The sequence below is a fragment of the Labeo rohita genome, chromosome 17 (assembly GCF_022985175.1).
Source record: "Labeo rohita strain BAU-BD-2019 chromosome 17, IGBB_LRoh.1.0, whole genome shotgun sequence".
NCBI classification, from domain to species: domain Eukaryota; kingdom Metazoa; phylum Chordata; class Actinopteri; order Cypriniformes; family Cyprinidae; genus Labeo; species Labeo rohita.
This window is the reverse complement of record NC_066885.1, coordinates 13,281,808-13,307,566: the sequence shown is the minus strand read 5'-3', so window position 1 is coordinate 13,307,566 and position 25,759 is coordinate 13,281,808. Positions and strand designations below refer to the sequence as shown.

The following is a 25,759-nucleotide window of genomic DNA, read 5'->3' as shown; positions in this document are numbered from 1 at the left end:
ACGAAACGATGTAATCATCTGCCGTGAAATTAAAGCATAAATGGTGGCCGTTGCATTCTCAAACACGTGCTAAACTCACTGAATACATTCACTGTGAACGGAGACGTTCTGAGGCGCGGGAAAAACATCGGATCATCACGAGCTGATCGCCTGAACATAGTGCACGATTTGCTTTGAAACGCGCAGCGAAAACAGAGTAGATGAAATGGATATTGTGCTTTCGGTTTTAGTTTGTTTGACAGATACTGTGCCGAAGCATAAAAGCTCAAAACACAACTTTAAAGATGTTTATGTTAAAATAATAAGTTTAAAAATGCTTTAAAGACTACTCTTTTTGCCTGGAAGACCTATCGTTTTGACCATGGTAATAATAATATAATATAACAAAGGAAATGTTCTATCACTGCTGTTCCATAAGCGCCACCTGCTGTCAGAGAGTGAATATGCGCCTCATTTAGCCCCTCTGCTGTTTCTTTTTCATGCAGATATTTTAACCTAATTTCTCGAAGCTAATGTCAGACCATTGTGTTTTTGCTTTAACTTTTGGAATGATAAAGTCAAATTTACATCAAAAACTGCTCATACTATCCACCTTTTTCCTCATGGTGGCAGTAACCCTATGGGTGAGGCTTTCGGTTTATTATCCGGGGAAATAGCGGGAAGAATAAAACCAGTGTGCTCATAATTAAGATACTAAATTAAAATAATATGGTAAGACACCAATTTGCAATATTAAGCAGCAAAACTAGCTGTTTTGTACAGCTAAAAATAGCTGGATGTGTAAGAGACCGGAAGCCACACCCATAAAATTTACAAATTGTGGCACCCACTCTTACGGGAATAAAAAGGTGGATCATGTAGCATGTTTGTTTTATTAGTGATTAAAATGTAGTGGTTCTGCAACTGTTTTATGCAGTCTAATTCATATAAAGGCACAGTCAGGGACACACTGTCAAACCGCCAGAATCCTAAAAAAAAAAAAAACGTGATACATATGTTTACACACGTTTTACATGATACAAACATGCGGAAGTTTATTTAGGTGTCTTATGAACTAGGTTAGTGGATGAAATTGAATATTTACTATTTGGTAAAAAGCAGTTCTGTCTTTCTTCTTAGATATATCCTCAAGACAAAAATGGCAGTTATACATGTGGCAGCTTTCTTTGGCACTACGAAGCTTTGCTTGAAAAACACACAATGCATATGTAAATGAATATTTAAATTAGATTGCAGAATTTAGGGTTCATGTAACAGTTTTCTGAATTCATTCCAATTGACAAAAAATACTGTGATCAAGAAATGCAGTAAATGATCATCATCACAAATAATTCAGGTTAAAAAAAAAAAAGGTATAGCAAAAACTGTCACTAGAACAATACTCTTTCAAAAAGTATTAATGTGTATTTTTAATTTTCTAATTTGAAGCATTTAGGAGTAAACAAGGTACAAAAATGTACTTTTTAGTTTTTGTACCTATCCCAGTGACAGCTTTGTACCTTTTTTTCCCCTCAGAGTATAATCAGAGGCATTACATAAAGGCTAATAAGAGTTAATAATAAGAGCTAATAAGGGTTTTGAGCTGATTAGCTGCTTACAGTATAGAGATACGTATGACTGTTTATGACAGAAACCTGCTGACCAGGTGGCATATCACTAAGCCTATTACATATCTGACACAGCAGACGTCTGGAAACAATAATTAACGATGCCAGCGACGGCCCCTGCTGTGGTAGATTAAATACAGATGTTGCTATCAAATCACACAGGTTTCAAACAGCAATTATGCAGGTGGTATAAACAGCATTAATCGCCACATTAGAAGCAACAAGCATCTCATTGAGGCGTTGGAGAGCCGAATCGGTTTGGTTGGCCCGCGTGAGAGGCACTACACCAAAATAGCCCATTTCATAATGTTTTCGCATTGTTGTGTAATATTTTGCGCAATTAAAAATCACTTGATTTTTAACAATAGCACAATTCTCTACTAGCAGAGGATTCGTTTCCCACAGCCTCAGAGTTTCAGCCCTGCGTTTTGATTCAATTTGCATTTGCACGGAGCAAGGTCGCTTCAAGCGAACAATAATAAATACATCAACACTCCAACCTCCCTCCCTCAGCCTGGACCAAACTGCACCACACAGTCCTGATATGTGTGTGTGTGTGTGTTTTTAAATCGCAGATTGTGAAACAGATGATGTATTTTAAGCGAGGGCATGACTCCAGTGGGTGGGCACTCTTCAGGGGCATTAATTTGCTATTTTTTGCATTCTGTCTGAAACATTTGGATTGACTCTCAAGAGACTCCACAAACGGCAGCATCACCACCGCAACACCCACCCACTCCAAAGTCTAGTGCTTTTCCCTGCCAACATGTTTCACATTGGAGTGTGTGTATGTGTGTAAACTCATATGCATACAGTATGGGTGTGTTTGTGTGTGTGTGAGAGAGAGTTAGGGCAGAGGTTCAGATCTTCAAATCTCAAACATTAGATTTGAGTTTTGGACCTATTGTACCTGCTGCATGTACAGTAGAGAGAGACGAATCCAGTGGGAGAATGAAAATCACAGATAAGTGTGTGAAGAGTGTGTTCAAACATCTAGTGTAGCTGTCAGTTAGGAAGAGTAATAATGATAGTTGAGTGGAAAGTTACACGGATGCAGATGCGAACGGATTCTACAAAAATAAAACGTTCCTTGAATTGGATCTCATGAAAAAAAAACAGGCTAAATAAAATCTAAACTCACCCTGGTTTTTAGTTTTTAATACACATTTCTGGTATTGTTTTGAATAAAAGAAAACATTCAAACATTCGAAAAACATTTCAATTTGCTATCCTCTTATTTTCCAAGTGCTCTAATTTGTAACCCACCACTTTTCACGCTCCAATAAATTCAGATAAGCACAAAATATTAAAAATGTAGCAATAAACAGGCCTACTTTCTTCTAATATGCTGAAAAGTGCAAAGTACAAATTTTTGTTGATGATTGTAAAAGCTAATCATTAATGCACCTAAAAATGAAAATCAATCACTCACCCTCATGTCGTTCTAAAACATGACTTTAAGAATAAAATATTTTTAAAAATTAATGAAATAAAACATTTTGAAGAATGTCTCATACAATGGAAGTCAGTGGTGGCTAAATTGTTTGATTACTAACATTACTACTACTTTTGTGTTCCACAGAACACACAAAATTAGATTTGGAATGACATGAGGATGAGTAAATAATATACTAATTTTAATTTGAATTAAAAAAATTGTGAATTTGTGCTTTAAGATGACTGGATGCAGCATTCATAATGTTTTGAGCTTTGAGGATGAGAAAAACTTTCTGACTACATTTCAATATTACAAAATTATCCAGTGGCCATAACTCTCTTATAACCTGCACCTGCAATGCTAGTCTTAGTTGTTGGCTGACAAAACAAAAAAAAAGAAAAGCTCTTAAAGCCTATATAGAGCTGGACAGGTTTTAGCTTTCCTGCCATACATCAGGAAAAAAAGTCACCTCATTGAGGTCTTTTGTTGCTCTTAGGTGGTATTCTATCTGAAGCACTTTCAAGTAGTTTAAAACTGTGAATCCTTAATGGAGAGACAGAGAGTGATAGAAAGCATCGGCAGCTGGATGTCTCTATGTCCCTGAAACTGACACTAGAGAGAAAACCCATTCTTTGTGAGTTATCCTTTTTAAGATACATATATAAGATTCTTAAAGGTATATCTACCATTTGGAAAAAGTTATAACCTTGATCAACTCCTCCAGGTAAGCTTTTATATAATTAGATGATAGCTTTCAGGTGTGAGTGAAGTTCATATAGAAAGAACTGTAGACGCAGACCATGTGATCCAGTGTGCTCAATGTAAAAGCCTGGCAGAAGAAGGATAAAGCGTTAAGGACGATACATAAAAGGTTTCTCAAAATATAGGCTTTGTAATTGTGTACATTAGGCCAAATAAATGGCAGAGTACATAGTTTTTATTTTATTTGTTTTATGGAGACCTTTTTTTCTATTTTAGTAATTGGATTTCATATTATCATGACTGGATGACCATTGGTTTTACTAGCCAGAAAGCGTTTTAAGTGCTTCCAAAAAAAAAATGAAAAAGCTTGTGATGAATGAGTGTGACAAAAGCTTCATAATGGCACATGTCCTGTTTTTCACCAAGGCCGTGCACCTGTGAGTCACACTATGACAGGCAGATATTTGATGAAAAATCTGTGTAATTCTGTGGTATTATTCCTTTCTCCAACAAATAATAAATTGACCGTCCACTTATTTTATGTTTTCTCCATATCAGCCAACTCTGAGATTAATCACATTATTCATTTTGATTCATAGCAAAATAAAAAAGTTAACTACTCACTTAAAGAAGGACTGCAAATGATGATATAATTGAATCAACATGCTAAAATATGTAAACACTGACTTGCAGTCATACAAAGGTTACATACAAAAGTTTATCCACCTTTTTCCTGAGTAACCGTTGAGCGCCGCCATAATGGATTCTAACTTCCGTTTGGGTGCTCTCCTGTTCCAGTCTCCATAGAAATACATGTTAAAACGGGATTAAAAAAAATCGACTTAACTATTTAAACTGATAGTTTTTATAACTAAATATAAAAATTTGCGCAGGAGTAAGCTGTGTGTACCAGTAAATCTGTCCCTTAAAACCATTTTCATGCGTTTAACGTTATATTTTTGGCTCGGAAAATACGTTATTTGACTAGAAACACCAAAAACCCGAAAGCAGTGTTGCCAGGTTATTAAAATTGGGCTAATGTTGCCCCGGGTTGTTTTTCATGTCCGTGAGTTGAAGCGACCCCAATAATGTAATATTTAGCCCCTGGAATGTAATTATACTAGGTGGACCCCGCCAAAAAAAATGTGTATTTTAATCTCCGGAACGCGATTTTTAACGGCGGACTCACGTTAAAACAAGATAGGGCAACTTTTGGGCCAGTGGTGGGTCGTTCTTGAACAATTCGTTCATTTGACGAATCTTTAATGTGTCTCGGGACGAATGATTCGTCTCGGGGAGTGATTCGTTCAGTCGCGCATGTGCAACATCCTATTAGGTCCTGTCCTGGAGTTAGTTAACCCGTTTCGAGTCTTTGGGTTTTTGGAGTCATTCGTTCATCTTATGGGGCTGTCACGTGATGAACGAACGACTCGAACCCGAAGACTCGAGAGATGAACTAATCAATTCTCTTTCCGGCTAAGACTGCATTGGTTAAGCTTATGGGGCTGTCACGTGATGAACGAACGACTCGAACCCGAAGACTCGAGAGATGAACTAATCAATTCTTTTTCCGGCTCACACTGCATTGGTTAAGCTTATGGGGCTGTCACGTGATGAACGAACGACTCAAACCCGAAGACTCCAGATATGAACTAATCAATTCTCTTTCCGGCTAAGACTGCATTGGTTAAGCTTATGGGGCTGTCACGTGATGAACGAACGACTCGAACCCGAAGACTCAAGATATGAACTAATCAATTCTCTTTCCGGCTAAGACTGCATTGGTTAAGCTTATGGGGCTGTCACGTGATGAACGAACGACTCGAACCCGAAGACTCAAGATATGAACTAATCAATTCTCTTTCCGGCTAAGACTGCATTGGTTAAGCTTATGGGGCTGTCACGTGATGAACGAACGACTCGAACCCGAAGACTCGAGAGATGAACTAATCAATTCTTTTTCCGGCTCACACTGCATTGGTTAAGCTTATGGGGCTGTCACGTGATGAACGAACGACTCAAACCCAAAAACTTGTCAGATAAGAGGTGAGGTGAGCGAATCATAGACTAAAGACCCAGGTAAACAATGAAATAATATTTTCTGTTTCTTATAGCATTATAGTTTTGTCTTGTTTGTAGTGTAATCATCGTTTGTGTAAGCAGTAGATGTGTTAGGGAAGTAACACGTAACATTTTTATTATATTTTGCTAAAATGAACGAAATGAACAAAATGACTCGTACATTTTGCTGAACGAGAATCAAAGGTCCGAGGCGGTAAAATGATTCAAACTTCCCATCACTATTTTGGGTTAGTTTTAAGTAGCAATTAAGCGGGATTTTGTTGTGAAAACCTGGCAACCCTGTGGGAAAGTAAAGCATGTAAACAAAGTAAGTTACAAAGTAAGTAGTGCAAGTAGTTTGATAAAATAAATAAATACCGACTTGATTATGGCAATCACAGTGCTTCATAGGAGTGGGAGTTTCCATATGAGCTCCTTTCCAGTGTAATTCATCACTGGAAATTCGAATATTAAACAATTTTTAAAATACTTTATTATGAGCATGTCATTGCATAAAAATCTCAGATACGTATGTTTTAAATAGCTCAATAAAAAATAATTTGTACTTATGAAATGCAATTGTTGCAATTTATTGTAGCAGATGTGTGAAATAAGAAATCTTGCTGACTTTGGCAATTAAGAAGTTGCCATTTGTGTTCTCTCAACAAAGTACCACATATTTTGTGTGTGTGTGTGTGTGTGTGTTCATTAATATAAAGATGTATTTTTCATTAAAGCATGCATCAGTGAATCAAAGGAGATATTTGTCTAAAGGTTATACAAGTCTGAATCTGTTTTATAAAAACACAACATATGTAAATGGATGGTAACGTCAATGAAGCTTTGAATATAAGAACATTTCAAATCAGTTTTAATATAAAAAGTAAGAACCTTTTAAAAAATTGTAAGTCTACCTTTCAATGCTCAAGCCTTAATTAACACTGTGCTGCTATTTCATAAGCAAGGCCCTCACCTCAGTAAAATAAGGTGCTTTGTGCTTCATTCAGTCTCTTATTCACTTACTGTAGCTATAAAAAGTATTCACCTCTTGTAAGTTTTATTGTTTTGTTTCGAAGAGGATTTAATTTGACTTTTTTTTACACTGATCAGAAGACTAATACTCATTCATGTCAAAGGGATTTCTGTTTTACAAATTAGTGCTAATTTATTATGCATAAAATAATAATTTTCCTATGTATTCATCCCCTTTAAGTAAGTATTTAAATGCACCTTTGTCAGTGATTACAGCCTTGAGTCTGTGTGGTTAACTATTAATATGACTTAAAACCAAGTGACTGTACCTGTGATAACTGAGTGGTTGAATACCTATGAAATGAATTATTTTCATTTAATATTTTTTAATTATTTTAGATAATTATGAAGAGATATACTGGCATTAAAAGCCTTTTTCCCCCTCAATGCCAAAAAGTCCACTGTTATAAAAAATGCATATATATATATATATATGTGTGTGTGTGTGTGTGTGTGTGTGTGACCCTGGTTCACAAAACCAGTCGTAAGGGTCATTTTTTCAAAATTGAGATTTATACATCATATGAAAGCTGAATAAATAAGTTTTCATTGATGTATTAGTTTGTTAGGATACGACAATATTTGGTCGAGATACAACTATTTAAAAATCAGGAATCTGAGGGTGCAAAAATATCAAAATATTGAGAAAATCACCTTTAAATTTCTTCAAATAATGTTTTTAACAATGTATATTACTAAACAAAAATTAAGTTTTCATACATTTACAGTAGGAATTTTACAAAATATCTTAATGGAACATGATCTTTACTTAATTTTCTAATGATTTTTGCCATAAAAGAAAAATCAACAATTTTGACCCATACAATGTATTTTTGGCTATTGCTACAAATAATCCCCAGCGACTTAAGACTGGTTTTGTGGTCCAGGGTCATATATATATATATATATATATATATATATATATATATAGCCAAGAAATAATACCTTTAAGGTGGAACTGACAAAATTTGGAAATTCTTACTACTAAGAACATATCTTAAACCCTTATAATTTGCAACTTTTCTAAAGTATATAACATATATCAGTGAGTTCTTAACAACAACGAATAATAGCAACATAGGATTTGTATTTAAAAGTCATGGGACACCAACGTGTACATTTGTGAAAATGTACGGTCATTGCTGACGCATGCACGCGCTTGTAAACGCTTACGCGCACGTTTTTTACGTGTGCGTGCACGAGTGCTACTTCCTGACCACGGTTGTCATATGACTCCGTCTGTTCATCCGCTCGCAGCACAGATCTGTTTACACTTTGACAGTTTAAGTTAATTACGAAAAATAATAACAATGTCTACATTAGTAGCGAACCGGCCCGTGGATCTGAACGGCCCTGAAGCAGCGGCACGGCAGCACGCTCAAGCCGTGGTCAGAAACTACATCTCCCAGCCCAGACTGAGTGAGTGTCATTCAGCTTTCATTCATACAGCTAACAGCAGCAGCACATCTGTTGTCTCTTGCTAATTTTATTTTTTTGCGCATTTTTAATCTGCATTTCACATTTGTTCAGAGGTTAAACCCCGCTAAGACCAAGCTAGTCTATCGCAAGTGTTAGCTAATGTCATTTTGGAGTCAAAGTAGCACAGCTGTCATGCTAACACTAACTTGAGCTGTTTATAGTAAATCGATTAACACTTTTGCCTTTTTTATTCATTTCTTAAACGGTCATTATGTAAATAAACAAAACAAATGTAGTTTTTAAGCTTGTTTTAATAAGTAACTGAATAACCTTTGATGTCTTTGAAGGTTTAAGCAAATGTAAACATGCTAGCTAGCAAAGCAGGACTAACGTTAAACATCATCATTTATAGGCGGATCGCTTAATCTGATTTGAAATCGTCGTCCAAAGCTACAGTAAACCCTACTTTTTTTGTTATCAATTTCTTAAAGTTGGTGTTTAATTCTGGTAACGTTCTATGTTTTTGAGGGCTCCGTCTGTGCATTGTTTATTGAGCTCCATGAGTCTATTAGTATTTATAATATATATGCAGTTAGGTTGGTATTTGGTGATCGGAATGAATGTTTTAATTATTTTATTTTCGATTCTCACGCAGTAGCTAATGCACAGAGACAGATGGAGTGATGATCCCTCTCATGTGATACAATCACGTGACACCCAGCTGAGCTGGTGAATTATATGCAATGAGGAACCTTCAGCTCCACACAAATCATGTGATTTTTTTGTAACAGAAAACTTACATATTGTTTTGCATTTGGCTGACTTTAGCCCTAGAGTTTATTCATATTCTTTTAGTTCAGACACTGAAATTAGAGTTTCTGCTCTACATATTTTCCTCTGCAATAATGTCAGTATAGTATATATTAGTATGTGTCAGGTTGCAGAATATTGTTTTTCATAATGATTCCGTGTGGAAGTTAATTCACGTTGCACACCTTGCCAGGCTGAAATTTTGCAGTGGAATGTGAAACTTTCACTGGTTCAGCTCCATCTGTGAATCTGCTTATGCTTTTTCAGTCTATCAGAAATACAGGCTACTGAAGAGTGCTTTTCATCCTTGTCCATCACATCTTTTTAAATTGACTTTTTGTGTTCAGCCTCTCTCTGTCTGACTCTTGTCATTTCCATTTCTTGTCAAGGGTTTTGTTGTCAAATTGTTTGCCTTGTCAGACGCAACCTAATAGCACATCGCAAATTGTTTAAAACCCCATGAAAAGCGCTGTTTCTTTCCTGTGTTGACATATTTTCTATTAAGTTTGGAGGAGACTTTATTTGCATGCAAATAAGCTGTGGTTAGGTCTCAGTCACATGGCTTGCTACTTGCTATTTGGTTGTATGTCATATTAGGGGGAGGGGCATTCTCGTTCTGGAGCATTTGATTGGACAAAGTGGGGTAATGCAGGATGAGTCATCAATTTGTAGCTTTGTAACTTTTAGGTGTGTATATGTGACCCTGGACCACAAAACCAGTCTTAGATAGCATGGGTGTATTTGTAGAAATAGCCAAAAATTCACTGTATGTTTTTTTTTGGCCAAAAATCATTAGGATATGAACTAAAGATCAAGTTCCATGAAGATATTTGGTAAACTGCCCACCATAAATATATCAAAACTTAATTTTTGATTAGTAATATGCATTGCTAAGAAGTTAATTTGGACAAGGTGATTTTCTCAATAATTACATATATATATTTTTTTTGCACACTCAGATTCCAGATTTTCAAATAATTGTATCTCGGCCAAATATTGTCCTATCCTAACAAACCATACATCAGTTTTAAAAAACTGACCCTTATGACCGGTTTTGTGGTCCAGGGTCACATATATGATAAAAGTGTATTTTGTATATTTTTAGGAGTTCACTGGCATATAGTTGGCTAACATGAAATCTAATTTTATTTTTGATGTCTGTAGTGCAGTGCAACATGGACATTTATTTGCTCAGTTTTGAACCTGGCACAGTAATAAGGAAAACCCAATGAGTTGCAATGGTTGCCCAAATGGAGGAAGTAGACCCTAAGTATACTGCTGATGATCAAATCTTTGCAATCCAATTGCAAAATTGTGTATTTTCCTCCATTTGTCTTAGTGGTTTTACACCACCGTTCAAACAGTTGGTTTTGGTATAATTTTTTGGTTTTGAATAGTCTCTGACTGCATTTATATGATATAAACATACAGGAAAACAATAATACTGGAAGTATTATTACAACTTAAAATAACTTTTCTATTTCAATATATTTTAAATGTATTTTCAACAGCCATTACTCCAGTCTTCAGTGTCACATGATCTTTTCAAAAATTATTATAATATGCAGATTTGGTGCTCAATTTTCTATCATGTTTGGTTAATTTAATAAATCCTTGCTGAATTAACATTAATTTCTGTCATAAGAAAAAAATTACTGACTTAAAACTTTTAAATGGTAGCATATTTACTGGCGTTGAGGTTGGAGGTGAGCTAATGTGACATTTTCACGTTCCCGTGATTTAGTCCTCTTAAATTGTAGAGGAAGTGTATATTGTATTTATGGGGAAGTAGGCATCCTGTGAGTCAAACCCTCAGCCAGTACCAGTATGATGAACGTTTTTCCTATTTTACCTCTTATTGTATGTGTAGATTTTTTTTTTCTTTGTAACAACCTATATTTTGTTCTCTCCATTTTTCTTGAAACCTCACAATATCCCGCCTTGAACCTGCAGAAACATCAGATGACGGCACGCGGTCATAATGCGTTACCGGCATCTCTTCGATAACATAATTTGAGTCTTGTGTATGATGTTTCAGCACTTGAGTAGTTAATTTTGTTTACCCCTTTAATGGAGAACCTTGCTAAAATTACAGCTCGTCTGGCATCTTTCTCTCATTTTTTCCCCCTTCATGTGTATTATTGATGTTATTCACTGTAAATCTCATTAATTTAGACCTCAAAACACACTGTCCCACCGAGGAGCACAGGTAGTGTGTTTCTCTCTTTTTTTTCCGAAGAGTGTCAAAGGAAAGCTCAGGCTAAAAGCCTCTTAGCAAACCAGGAAGAAAATAAATTACTTAATGGAAGAATTGAAGCCTTCCCTACTGAAAGCCAAAGAAGCTGCATGCGTAAAGACCCCCGATCTGAAACGCCCCCCGGAATACTGTTAAAAAAAAAAAAAGCCTCTCTAATGTAGGCATGCCAGATAGCAGCACCATTTTGTGCCTCATCAGTGGCAGAGTGCATGCTGATAGTGGGCTGTGATTGAAGGCAATGAAGACTGATGGGAAGGCAAACACACAGATCTGTACCCATGAGTCCTTGCAGTGCCTGATATGCCATCACATTCGAGAGGCTGTGTCCGTCAGCGCGGGTCTGATTGGTCCTGCTTTGTCCTTTAAAAAAAAAAAAAAAAAAAAAAAAAAGGCTGCAAAAGACTGAAAGGACCTTCAAGTTTAAAACTTTTTTTTAAATCTCAAATTTAAAAAAAGAAACTAACATTGAGGACATTGAAAGGGCGCAGCGGAAGGATTTTCGCGTTTTGTCACAAAATGTTTGCTATGTAGAGAATGCAGATTTAGACTATATCAGATATTTGCAATTCACTTTTCCACATATTTTTCCGTTTCACCACTTTTTGTTGTCGTCGACTGGTGTGTTTAAGTAATTTGTTAGCACGCTCGTGCCCAGTCAAATTTCCAAGATGCCTGAAGAAACAAACAAACAAAGTAAACGTACAGCGCATTCATCTTTTCTGTGGAAGCAGAGGCCTTTTTTGTCTTAATCACGTCATTTGCAACAAAAGCAATTAACCCAGACTGTCTATTCGCTTTGTTTTAATGCTGAATAGACGTTTAAATGTGCTGAAAAGACATTCAGCACGGTAATGGTATTTCTGTGAAGAAACAATTACCCGTAATGACATGGTTATAAACAAATCTTTCAGATGTCACAGCCCTCCTTTATTTTATCCACTGTTTCCTGTTGCTAATCCTTTTGTCCGCCTGTAATTAATCAATTGTCGTGACAGTGAAAAAGAAAGCCCGCGGTGGGCGTTCGACTTCATCTTGCCATCAAAGAAAAGTAAATGAAAGACGAGTATAGAATAGTCGACTTTCAAAAATAGTATCCAAGTATATAAAATTATGGACTACTTAGATTGAAAAGAAAAAAAAACCTTTTTATCCCATTATGCACGTCACGTATATGACACACTGTTTTTCCTGCTTTTTGATCTACGGTTTTGTCTTAAAAGCATATTGTATGTCTTTGAAAAAAAAAAAACATTTGCTATTGTGTGTTTCAAATACAACTTTAACCGCTGCTTTGTCAAAATGCCTTTTTTATGAAATTTTCAATGTTTACTTCATAGTATTTACATACTATACAAGCTTTTAAATTGTAATTGCAAAATTAACTTTATTTGTGCTGTGATTTTTCACATTTACACACTATTTTAGCACAATTTACAGAATTCATGCAAGGCGAGAAAGCTAAAGGTTAAAAAAACCCTCCCAAAATAAGTGAAAATATTGCAGAATGTTCAAATTATTACATAGTATGTGTGTAATAAAAATTAATTTGAATTTAAATTATAATTAAATATTTTATTTGTTTATTTATCTAAGTGTTATCAAAATATTACCTAGTTACATAGTATGTGTAATATGTTACATTATGTTTAATATTAATTAAAAGCTTAATTGTCTATTTACTTAGTCATAATTATATTATATCATTTATATTTATAATTTAATTTATGTTATTTAAAATACAGTCAAACCAAAATTTAAGACATCTTCAACATTTCTCACATTATCACAGTTTATTCGCTATAACTTAGAAAACAGTAATAAAATATGGCAAGAACTAAAACTGTCAGAACAAATTTGTTTGATTAACGTCAGATGACTTTAATAGACAACTGGTAGTTTGACTATATTTACGCAACTATCAGTATGAAGAATTTTTGGGTATAATATGCCACAGTTTACTTTATTTTGCTACCCTCACTTACATAAATAAACTATAGTGTATAGTAAAAAAAATGTGTATATATATATATAAAAAATTACATCTGGCGTCTGAATAATTTTTGGCTTGACTATGCAAGATTAAGTTTACATTGACAAAAGCGATTTATATTCTTAGAATTTAGTCTATGTCCATCCTAAAAGCCTGATAGTGCTGTGCTGTGTATATTTATTATGTGTATATATATAAATACACACACATACAGTATATATTTTGAAAATTTTTACATGTATATATTTATGTTCTTGTAATTTATATTCTATATAAATATTTAATAAATAAACACATTTTTTTTTATATCCATGCGTGTGTATTTACATAAACATAATTAATATACACAGTACACACACATATATTATGTTAAGAAAAACTTTTTATTTTAGATGTGATTAATCGCGATTAATCATTTGATTAATCATTTATTGTAGCAGCGTATATTTACAGAAAATAACAGGTGTTGAATGTGCTATTAACTCATACATTTTTTTTTTTTTAATATCATCATTTTGTTATACTAGTTCGATTTGAAACATTTTTTTTATTTCTGGCATCAACTTTGAGTATGCCATCCGCATGGTCTTGAATATGAAATATGGCAAACAGCGTAAACTTCGCTTGTCATAGGGGGCCCGATTTGGACTTTTGTTATAGATGTGTTGCTAGGCAGCGTACGGGTGAAAACCCGCCTATCCCTGCAAATCACCCTCAAACTGTTGCAGTAACATTACGGCTGTTTCGATCTATTGTAACTGCACCACTTTGCCACCTCTCCTCGAGAGGCAGCGGGGTTAACCAGCTGTCTCAGTTTAGCTGTCACCCCTTCAGTCTGCATCCCGCCAGGAAACACACACAGATTACAGCTCTTCCCACCGTCCCCCCCACCTCATACACACACACACACACACACGCAGTCGTCTGATTACACACGACCCAATCAGTGCATGCGTGTGGGGAGTCCTCCGTTACAGCCTCTGCCTCTACCTGTGGGGTTAAAAGCATTCCTGTTTGATGGGGGTGTCATCACTGTGGAGGTCTTTGTTAGGACAGATGAACAGCCACAATTGCGTGTGTGTGCGTCTGTCTTTATCAGACTGTCTGTGTGTTGCATTCAGGTCTTGCTTTTGTTTGTTTTTTTGGAGGACTTTTTTTAGTAGTTTTGATAGCATGTCAAGTTAATTCCAAACGTCGTAGCCTCAGACTGACTCGGTGCATCTTTGAAATGTCTCTTGAAAAGGGCATTACGTTATTTTCATTAACAGCTGACTTGAATGATAAACATGCATGGCAGACTTTGATTAATCTTGCATTTTTTAAATATCATAATTAAGTTGTTTGTTATTTTATAATTTAACAGTTAATACTTTTTATTTTCATTTTAATAACTAGCACTTTTTAGTATTCAAGTAGGCTATAATCTTCTTTTTGTGTGCAAAATCACGAAGGTCCTTTGAACAATTTCTCCAGTTTGTCATTAATATTTTTATGCATTCAAAACGATCATCTTTCAGCACAGATTTTGCTCAATTTATTTTGATACGTAGTCCGCAAAATCCAAAACCTGCCCTTTTGAGTGTGTAGCATATTGTGCTGTCAGTGCCATAATTGGATTCCCTCTGTTAGCATTGAAGTCCAAGAGAATACCATCAAGGTCCCCTGTGAGCTCTGATTCACTGTCTTTCATACGTCTATCTATTGGTCATCCAGCGTTTCTCTTTTTTTTCCAAAAAGCATTTTATTGTGTCCCCCAATTTTTACATTTGTTCAGTGTTCAGCATGTTTCTGAATAGGCGAAGTAACATTGAGTTTCGAATCCTGAAGCTATTATACGTATTTACAGGACTGCGGCCTCAATTATGCTCACGAAAATAATTTTTATTTTCACAGAAAAGTGCTAATGTGCGTTTAATCAAAAGCACAGTACGTACGTTTTGTGCCATTTACGTTTACGGTATTGAACATTGTTCATACTTGCAGAATGGCTGTGTAATTTTGTAGCGTTTTGGCAGGTGGTTCAGTTAATTTTGCCATTGAACATTTGTTCACTTATACAGCTTAAACAGTCTGTTCATTATTCTCTCAGTTGGAAAGTAGAGGTGTCATATCAAACCGTGTGATTTTTAGAGCCTCTGAATTATGAATATGAGTTATGAAGCCATTGCCAACAGGTTTGGTCATCCTAAACACAGAAGTGTGACCCTGGACCACAAAACCAGTCGTGAGTAGCACGGGTATATTTGTAGCAATAGCCTGTATGGGTCAAAATGATAGAGTTTTATGCCAAAAATCATTAGGATATTAAGATCGCGTTCAATGATGAATTTTGTAAATTTCCTACCATAAATATATGAAAACTTAATTTTTGATTAGTAATATGCATTGCTAAGAACATTTCATTTGATTTATTTGCACCCTCATATTCCAGATTTTCAAATAGTTGTGTCTAGGCCAAATATTATCTTGTCCTAACAAACCATACATCAATGGAGAGTTTATGTATTCTGTTTTTAGATGATTTATAAATCTCAATTTCCAAAAATTGACACTTATGACTGGTTTTGTGGTCCAGGGTCACAAATGAGAATCTTTTCTTTACAATTTCTTTGGGGAAAAATGGCTGTACGATTAAAATATGGACTCTTCCAGCTCAGAATGAGATTTCAATTCCCGTCCTTAGGCTTTCATAGATTGTCCTTGGATGCATACGGACATCTGTCCCCTCCGACAGGATCAGTCTTTTTCAGTTACGGTATCAAAGCCGCCCAGCGTCTCCGAATTCATTATCAAACCTTAATATGTGGGGTAAGTTTAGCGGGTGTCATGGCGGAATTGTGTGAGCCTTGTTTGTCTGTTTAATGACAGTTGCATTTGTGTCTATCTGATCCCAAACACGGGGCAATTAGCGCTCTCTTTTCTTCCGTCTTATGGGAAACCACCGTGTGGATGCTCGGCAAAAAAAGAAAAAGAAGAAACACAGGAGGATGTGCGTGAATGAGACGAGCCTGGCACCTTAGCCTGCGCTTTTGTACTGTTAATTCAGTTTCAGCGCAGTGCTACCGGCCGTCCCGAAAAAAAAAAATGCCTGTCCCACTGTCCCCCCTCCCGCCTCCCCGTCAGCGCTTCTCTTTCACAGCAGAGATGGAAATGTGTTGGAATGCTTCATGCCTCCTTTCAGCACCACTTGAATGGGCCCTTTAGTATTTCACACCAAGGTGTCCTTCAGGGCGCGGGGTCAGGCTACCAAAACAGCTTCTACCGCCGGATTAGAACCAATTAACATCTCGGCACACAATAGGGCCTGGCAGCTCCACAGGCCTCACGTTGACCCGCGCTGGTGTTGCATGCCTAGCCCTCGGACCGGCGCACTCAAACTCAAGTGTCCTGGGAGGGGTGGGGAAAGTTTTTCAAGCCTAATGGGAAATGTTGCTACTTCACACCATGTGAATGTATAGCCATTTTTTAATCTTTATTTTACAAGGCCTCTTATGAGGCACTGAGTCCTCTGTGTGCAGAGTTGAAGTGGGCCGCCATCTTCATCACAGAGCTGGAAGGCGATTGGCTCATGGTTCGGCAGGGTCGTTTCATCGCCTTCGTTTTTATTTTATTTTATTTTTTTAATAAGCGATTGTTTTGCTTACGTGTTTGCGCAGCTTGTTTCGTTCATTTATTCTTATTTAGATGAATGTTAATTTTCACTTGCGTTGTTTGACTAAAAAACTAGCGTCGGCAGAGTAGATTAGCACCTGCGTTCCTTCGTTTAGCGTTCGTCTAATGTTGTGCACAATATCGGAGCATGTCATGAGCTTTGTTTGAGTAAAGATTTCAGCTCCTCACTGTTTTCCATTAGCAGTTTGCGTTGCGTTCGAGAGAGACTTTTAAGGGGTTGATGTACAATTATATGGCCGCAATTTTCCAGCCTCGTAATTATGATCACCTCTCAGTAAATAGACATATGTATCTCCTTTGAAACATATGGGCAATTTGTAGGGTAAGTGTAGCTATTAAATCCATTTTATAAGCACCTCCCTGTGAAGCACATACTGCAATTTGTCTGGGCTGAGGTAAAAAGGACGGAGGGAAGGAAAAGCCATAATGTCTTGAAAAATGATGGAATTTGCAGGAAGCGTGCATTTTAGTGTGTTCGCGAATTTGCCGAATGCATCTGTTTTTGTGTGTTTTGAGAGAGCGAATATTCAGTGTTAGGGTGATTTGACTACTGTTTTTCTTTCACTGTAATAACGGCAATTATGAGACTAATCATTTATTTAGGGAAGACGTGTCACTCGGGGAATCATCATAATGGGAGATGAAGTCTTTCACCTGCGTAGCTAATATCTTTTTGTGAGATTTCTTTTTTTTATTAGATGTTTTTATTTATTTTTTTTCTCTGAACTTTAGTATACCAGATGGAAAACAGCATGTAATCAGGTTTTTTTTTTTTTTTGACATTTTGCTGCAATATCAGCAGTGTAGACTACTGATGGTAGATCATCTGGTCTAAACACTAAATATACTAAAATAATTTTTTATGAAAGTAATTTTTTCCATATGTTTTATTATGTGTTATGTACTTGCACATATTACTTATGCACATATTATATGCACTAGTTTTTTTTTTTTTTTTTTTTTTCCTTCAGGAAAATAATATTTTTATTCAGAAAGGGTGAATTAAACCAATTAAAGTTGGCACTAAACACATTTATAAAGTTACAAAAGGATTATTTTTTTATAAATACCTCCTGGAAAAGTATTAACCAGCTCAGAGATTTCTAAAATTGAAATATAACTTGAACAGAAAATCAGTATATGTGACCCTGAACAATAAAACCAGTCATAAGTAGCTCGGATGTATTTGTAGCAATAGCCAACAATACATTGTATGGGTCAAATTATCGATTTTTCTTTTATGCCAAAAATTATTAGGATATTAAGTAAAGATCATGTTCCATGAAGATATGTTGTAAATTTCCTACCATAAATATATCAAAACTTAATTTTTGATTAGTAATATGCATTGCTAAGAACTTCATTTGGACAACTTTAAAGGTGATTTTTCTCAATATTTCATTTTTTTGCACCCTCAGATTCCAGATTTTCAAATAGCTATATCTCTGCCAAATATTGTCCTAAAAAATTGAGCCTTATGACTAGTTTTGTGGTCCAGGGTCACATATTAGAATCATTTCTGAAGGATCATGAGACAGTGAAGAAGATTAGAGTAATGTTATAGTTTTCACTGTATTTGTCGTCAAATAAATGCAGGCGAGCATAAATTACTTCCTTAAAAAATGTGTGTATATTTAATTTTTGCAAGGCAGTAACTGAAATCGAGGCAGCTCTTTTTTTGTAGCCAGTGGGGAGTATTAATTAATCAAGGTGCTATTAGTTAATGTTAGACACATTTATCTCCATTCACTGGCAGAACCACAGGGCAGCCAAAAAAGGGAAACACAGCAGATGCCTGTCGTTTAGTAACTCTGATACTTCTCGACTCAATAATAGATTGTCACAAGACATTTGAATCTTTTTCCACACAATATTCATAGAGGAATTTGTGAGCGCAGGGGGCCTCATAGGATTTTAGCACAGTTCTTCCTTTGTTCCTCTCGTTTTTTTCCCCCCTCAAAACCTAACTAAAAACAACAAAAATATAAAGCCATGGATAAAAAGGGGAAAAAACACAAAAGGATGGAACCACGTTTCTCTCTTTCACTCTTCCTTTTCTCCTCAGCCAGTGAGGAAAGTCATGATGTGCAGGTGTGTGTGTGTGTGTGTGTGTGTGTGTGTGTGTGTGTGTGTGTGGGAAACAGCAATAGTGCATTGACAAATGATTCTGCTGTCTGAAGCCTAATTAGTGGCATAGTGTCTGCTCCCCGTGGGGCTGCTGTGCTGGGCGTTAGAGACAGTCCATTCTCATTTCCTACTGCCTTTGATATCAGACCACAGTCTGACGGCGCACACAAAACCGACACACTGAGGCGTGATGGACGACCCAGAGCAGACAAAGCTGACTCTTCTCCATCTAGTGTGCACCGTCTCTCTCTTTCACACACGTATACACACACGCTGAAACAAAGTGAAAGGACATACACCAAATTGGCTCCTGTGACAGGACGGCTAATGTTTTCCCATGCAAAGTAAAAGGCCAAAGTATGAGACCACACCCTCTGCTGCTAATGATGGCCCACCCTGAGCATGCACCTGCAGCCTGGACCAAAAACACTGGCTGGCTTTTTAGAAAAATACTCCACTGTGAAACAAAAAAACAAAACTTATGTTGAGGAGAAGAAAAATAAAAAATAGTTTTTTTTTTTGCTTCTACATGATTTGATTGGACAGAAAAGAAGGTGTTGTGCCAAGTTGCAAGTCAAATTCGAACCTTCCTCACCTAGATGAGCTCCACAGCTTAATGCTTAAAATTACAATAGCAAGTAACACTGGGGCTTTGATGGGTTTTAAGACTTGTATAAGAGCAGCATGAATATCTTTAAAGATGCTTAAATTCATTCCGGTTTTATTCATGTGGTTTTATGAAAATGAGTGTTTCCATGTTTTATTATATAATTATAATTTTTGTTTTAATTATTATTATTTTATCATGTAATATTTCCACATGTTTTCCATAAACTACCATTCAAAATTTTGGAATGTTTAGAAATATTTTAGAATGAAATTCTGGAGAATTTGGAATGTTTGAAATTTTTTTTTATTAATTTTTGGAGAAGTTGGAATGTTTAGAAATTTTTCAGAATTAAATTTTGGAGAATTAGGATTGTTTAGAAAAAAATTTGAATGGTTTTTGGAGAATATGGAATGTTTAGAAATTTTTTAGGTTGAAACTTGAGAATTTAGAATGTTTGGAATTTTTTTAGAATTAAATTTTGGAGAATTTGGAATGTTCAGAACATTTTTAAAATAACATTTTGGGAAATTTGGAGTTTTTGGAAATTTTTGGAATTATTTTTTGGAGAAGTTGGAATGTTTGGAAATGTATTTAAGAATGAAATTTTGGAGAATTAGGAATGTTTAGAACATTTGTAGAATGACATTTAGGGGGATTTGGAATATTTGGAAAATTTCTAGAACAAAATTTTGGAGAATTTTTTTTTTTTTTTTTTTTTTTTTTTTTTTTTTTTAATGATTTCTGAAAGATTATGTGACACTGAAGAAGACTGGAGTAATGGCCAAATGACCAAAAACACGTGGTATCTTTTTATATATTATAAAAAATATATTATAAAAAAAACTTTAAAAAGTTCTTTAAAAAAGCACTTATTATATTAAGGAAATAAAAAAAAAATGTTTTGTTTTATGTTGTTGCTTCTGTATAGTTAGATTAATAGCTTAGACAGAAAAAAAGGTATTGTGACATGTTGCAAATCAGACTTGAACAACTTCACCCAGATGAGCACCACAGGTTCAACAATTAGCAATTTCTTTCTTTGGTCTGATGTTTCTGTTGTTATATTTTAGGCTCATTTTAGGCTGATTCATACTTTAAGAACGGACTGACCAAGAGTGAATCAGGATTCACATGAACCCCAGTCATGATGGGGGGAAAAAAATTGTTGTCTTAAAGGGATATTCCACCCAAAAATGAAAATTGTCATCATTTCCTTTTAGCGTCATGTTGTGCCAAACTTATGCATTTTTCTTCTGCTTAACACAAAATTAGAATAATTATTTTAAAGAATGTTTGATAACCAAACAGCTTTAGTTCCCATTGACTTCAGTTGTATCTGTTGTCCAATGTAAGTCAATGGGAACGAAAAATGTTTAGCTGCCAGCATTCTTCAGAGTATCTTCTTTAATGTTCCACAGAAGAAAGAAAGTCACACAGGTTTGAAACGACATGGGGGTGAGTGGACTTTCCCTTTAATCCCTTTTCCCTTTTATCTGTGCCCCACTCTCCTTGGCCTGTTCAACCCAAATATAGTTCATCCTGTCACCCTGAAATGAATGTAATTGTTTATATAGGCTATATGAGACTTTTTGGGCACCTTGAACCATCATGAATTACCATAGTCTGAGCCAAGTAATTGTCCCTTATGGAACAGAGTGAAGATGTCGTCCCCCATCATGACATCTGCAGAAAAGCCGCCTTGAATGTGCTAACTGTGTTCTTCTAGCCCTGACATTTGGACATGGAAATTTATGAAAGCCATTTAGAATACTCCAGTAAAGGTCACTGTGTACAATTAGATGCACAGGTGTCAAAAGAAAGAGTCCTCATTTCCATGTGATTGTGGGCTTTTGTAGCAAATTTCATGCACTTTATTGGTCACAGCCAGTGCCTGCAGTCAGTATATGCATGTGTGAATGTGTTTTTATCTGTGTGTGTGTGTACTCACACCTGTCAAGAAGACATGCAGCAACCTAGAATCAATAAAAGTTTCCCATATGTGTCTTTGTAATTGCATGTTTACCATTCAGAGGCGTCTCAAATGGTCAAATAAAAATGCAAATTGAAGGCGTAAATTTTAATAATAATTTTCACGTCTTAGAGGTAGCTTCCTTTTGCAGGCATTACAAATTCTGGAAAAAAATGTTTGTTGTGTGTTTTCACATTCTGCGGGTTTTTTTTTTTTTTTTTCATCCTCAGCCTACTCTACAGTGTCTGGCGTAAATGGGCCACTGGTTATTTTGGACAATGTCAAAGTAAGTCCTTTTTCTTTGTTTACAAAAACTAAAGTATTTCAAAATATGAGAGTTTTAAACGTACAATATTTAAAGTAACAAAAAGTAAAGGATGACCTTTTTTCTAAACGTATCACTAGGTGTATTTCCATTTCAGATTTGCGCAAATCTTTTGCTATGTTTTATAAATGTTGAAAAAAAAAAACTGTTGTGAAATTACACCGTTTCCATTAACCAATGTTATACGACTAAAATGTGGGTTTTTTTTTTTTCCTCTCACGATAAGTCATGGTGATGAATGTTGGTAGGTTTATGTACTGTATGTCGAAGCCACCACACTAGAAATTTTTTTTAGTCATAGAAGACGTAGGCATCTATCTTTACAAAAGCAGAGCGGAGAGGTGGTTCTAAAACTTCTAAAACTAAAATGAGCGGCAGAGCACCTGGTATAAACATAAGCATTGAATACTGAGTTATACAGTATAAATAAGGGGTTATTCAAACTTTAATGTCAAGGAAAGCCCCTTATTCAAGCATTGTGCAGTCAGTGCTTGTGTGAGTGACCACATATGAGTTTTTTTTTTTTTTTTTTAAGTTTATAGTATGTTAAAGAATGATCATGTGACTTATGTACGTAAGGTGACCTGCAAATGTGAAAAAAAAAAAAACATTTCCATTGCAATTTTGCAAAATATTCCTTTTTCAAATTGCCTGAAAAACCACCTCATGTGAGTGTAAAAACCTTTTCGCGATATGTGGGAGTTTACATTTTTTATGAATCTTTGCGATCGCCTTTCCTAATAACGTGCTAGTTAGCAAGTTTGGTGGCTAAATAGTGCTAAAGTATACAGGCTCGTCTCTCCACAAAGAGAAGAGAGGGGCGGGGCGAGCAGAGCTCATTAACATTTAAAGCAACCTCGACCAGAACCGGATGATTTTTGCAGAGCTGATTTTGGTAAAAAAAAAAAAAGTGTCATTTACACTACCATTGGGAAATTTTAACCAAAGCATGTTATAGACTTTTCATTAAGACCATAAAGAATCGTATCAACTTGTGGAAAATGGGCATCCGATGACCCCTTTAAATGATTTTAAAAAAACCATCTCTCATGCTCACCAATGCTCTATTTATTTGATCAAAAATAGTTTTATTATGACATTTTATTAAAATTTAAAGCAACGTTTTTCTGTTTATATATCTATATATTTTAAAATGTCATTTATTCATGGTATAGCCAAATTGACTTTAAAAAGGGATAGTTCACCCAAAAATCTAAATTCTGTCATTATTTACTCACCCTCATGTCGTTCCAAACCTGTAAGACCTTCATTCATCTTCAAAACACAAGATATTTTTAATGAAATTCAAGAGATTTCTGACTCTGCATAGCCAGCAACGCAACTGAAATGTTTTATGGCCCAGAAAGGTGGTAAAGACATTTTCAAAATAGTCCATGTAATATCAATGGTTGAATCGTAACATTATTAAGCTACGAGAATGCTTTTTGTGTACAAAGAAAACAAAAATAATGACTTATTCAACTATTTCTTCTCTTCTGTGCCAAATGGACTATTTTAACGATGTCCTTACTTCCTTTCTGGGCCTTGAACATGGTAGTTGTGTTGCTGTCTATGCGGGGTCAGAAAGCTCTCGAATTTCATCAAAAATATCTTAATTTGTTTTGAAGGTCTTGGAACGATGAATGACTTTTGAGTGGTATTCATTGATCCTCGTTTTCATCTCTCATTATCACGTTCCTCTAGTTTCCACGTTATGCAGAGATTGTGCACCTTACCCTGCCTGATGGAACCAAAAGGAGCGGACAGGTTTTGGAGGTCATTGGTACCAAAGCTGTCGTTCAGGCAAGTTTTCGTTCAAATACATGTTCAGATGTTTAGCCTTTATAAGCAATATACAACTGTTGTCTATGAATATTTATTGGACATCAACATTTGCAATATCTAAGGTTAAAATGAGGTCATAACTGAAAAATCTTTACATTTTGTGCCCATCAGGTGTTTGAAGGCACCTCAGGTATTGATGCTAAGAAGACTGCTTGTGAATTCACTGGTGACATCCTGCGCACACCCGTGTCTGAGGACATGCTTGGTAAGCATGTAACTAAAGCTCATACAGCCTATGTAATGATAGTCTTTTAAGTGTCTTCTAACCAATGCAGACGTTATGAAAAACGTGTAATTTTATTTCAGGACGAGTTTTCAACGGGTCAGGTAAACCCATTGACCGGGGTCCTACTGTTCTGGCTGAGGACTATTTGGACATCATGGGTAAGAGCCTTCTTTTTTTTTTTAAAGCTTTATGTAACATTTGCAGGAGCAAGTGTCTTCTTGAGAGGCACGTAGATGACTGAGCAATACTTTGGGTGTTATTATGTCTGCATTTTGGGTTTCTTTGAGATAAACGTGATTTTAAATTCTAGCAGCACATCTTCGGCAATTAGCCTGCCACCAGCCATGTTAAATGTTCTTTGTCTTTGCGTTTGTGCGGCATGCACTCGGTTTGTCTGCAGCTTAGTTGAGAGGCCAGCGTGCCAGAATATGTTCATCAATGCTTAAAATTCCTCCTTGTTGGTATTTGACTATTTTAAGAGGTTGAATTGGAATTTTTGTGTGCTTTTTAAGCCATTTACTGACCTCATGACCCTGATCTCCGCTAAGCTGAAATGGCAAAGGTGATCTTTTGAGCTATCAAAGGTATACAATGGCAATTCAGGGCAACGTTTGAATGAGCCGAACGGATAAGAGGGGGCGTAATAAAAGATTGATCAGGCCTCAAGGTCACACCACTCCAAATAGTGTGTAGCACGTTTATATGCTTTAACGAGAAAACATTTTTCTAAAATACAAGCCTTTATTATTTGTCATGGTCAATGTGGATAGTTTTGCCTTAAGAAAATCTTTTTTTCCCCATTAGCCCTCTTTTCCTTCTTTAGAAATAGAAGTTGTACTTGGTAGACTCTTAAGTACCAGATTTTTTCTTGCTCAGGTGAGATCACTGTACTCCCTTTGATTCTTCTTAGGTCAGCCCATCAACCCTCAGTGTCGTATCTACCCTGAGGAAATGATCCAGACTGGCATCTCTGCTATTGACGGCATGAACAGCATCGCCCGTGGACAGAAGATCCCCATCTTTAGTGCTGCTGGGCTGCCGCATAATGAGGTGTGTGTTAACAGCACAGCCAGTGCATTATAACATTAATTCTTGCTCTGCAGTTTGGCATCCAATATGAATACGGAAATGCGGAGTCTAGTCATACAAACGGAATTTACAGTTTAATGCAGAATGTCACTGAAGTTTGGACTAATTAATCAAAAGTAGGTCATTACTCTTAAATCAAATCACGATATGGACTAGTATCTGAATATATATTAAACCGCATTGTGCCAAAAATAGGCATATATTACTATTATTTAGTAGAATGTATGTGATACTACTGCTACTACTACTAAAAATAATAAAACTTAATCACACAATATTATGTTTAAATTTTAATAGTAAATCCCATTTATTTGCCAAAAAATAAAATGTTTAATTTTCATTAATTAAAAGATAAATTAAATCAATGTTTTTTGCCTTCATTTGATAACGAGAAAATTTTAAATACACAACAGAGAGTTTTATAAGGCTGTTGTAAAAATAAATAAAAAGTTGTTTTTATGCATTCAAATAATTAGACATGACAAAACATATGGTGAGGAAAAAAAAAAAACATTTCATTGAGCTCTAAACATGTTAATTTTTGTTGAACTTTTCATGATTTGAAGTTTCATGATTTTAA

The 25,759-nt window shown here is 35.6% G+C and overlaps 1 protein-coding gene across 1 annotated transcript in view; it reads left to right on the top strand.

The window, feature by feature from the left end:
- The first annotated feature begins 8,030 nt into the window (after positions 1-8,030).
- Positions 8,031-25,759, top strand: part of atp6v1ba (ATPase, H+ transporting, lysosomal, V1 subunit B, member a) — a 37,702-nt gene continuing 19,973 nt past the window's right edge. The window contains exons 1-6 of the mRNA XM_051133085.1: positions 8,031-8,259; positions 21,925-21,980; positions 23,724-23,822; positions 23,976-24,069; positions 24,171-24,248; positions 25,001-25,140. Of these exons, the coding sequence (XP_050989042.1) occupies positions 8,151-8,259; positions 21,925-21,980; positions 23,724-23,822; positions 23,976-24,069; positions 24,171-24,248; positions 25,001-25,140 (576 nt within the window). The 5' untranslated portion in view covers positions 8,031-8,150. The remainder of the gene's footprint in view (positions 8,260-21,924; positions 21,981-23,723; positions 23,823-23,975; positions 24,070-24,170; positions 24,249-25,000; positions 25,141-25,759) is intronic.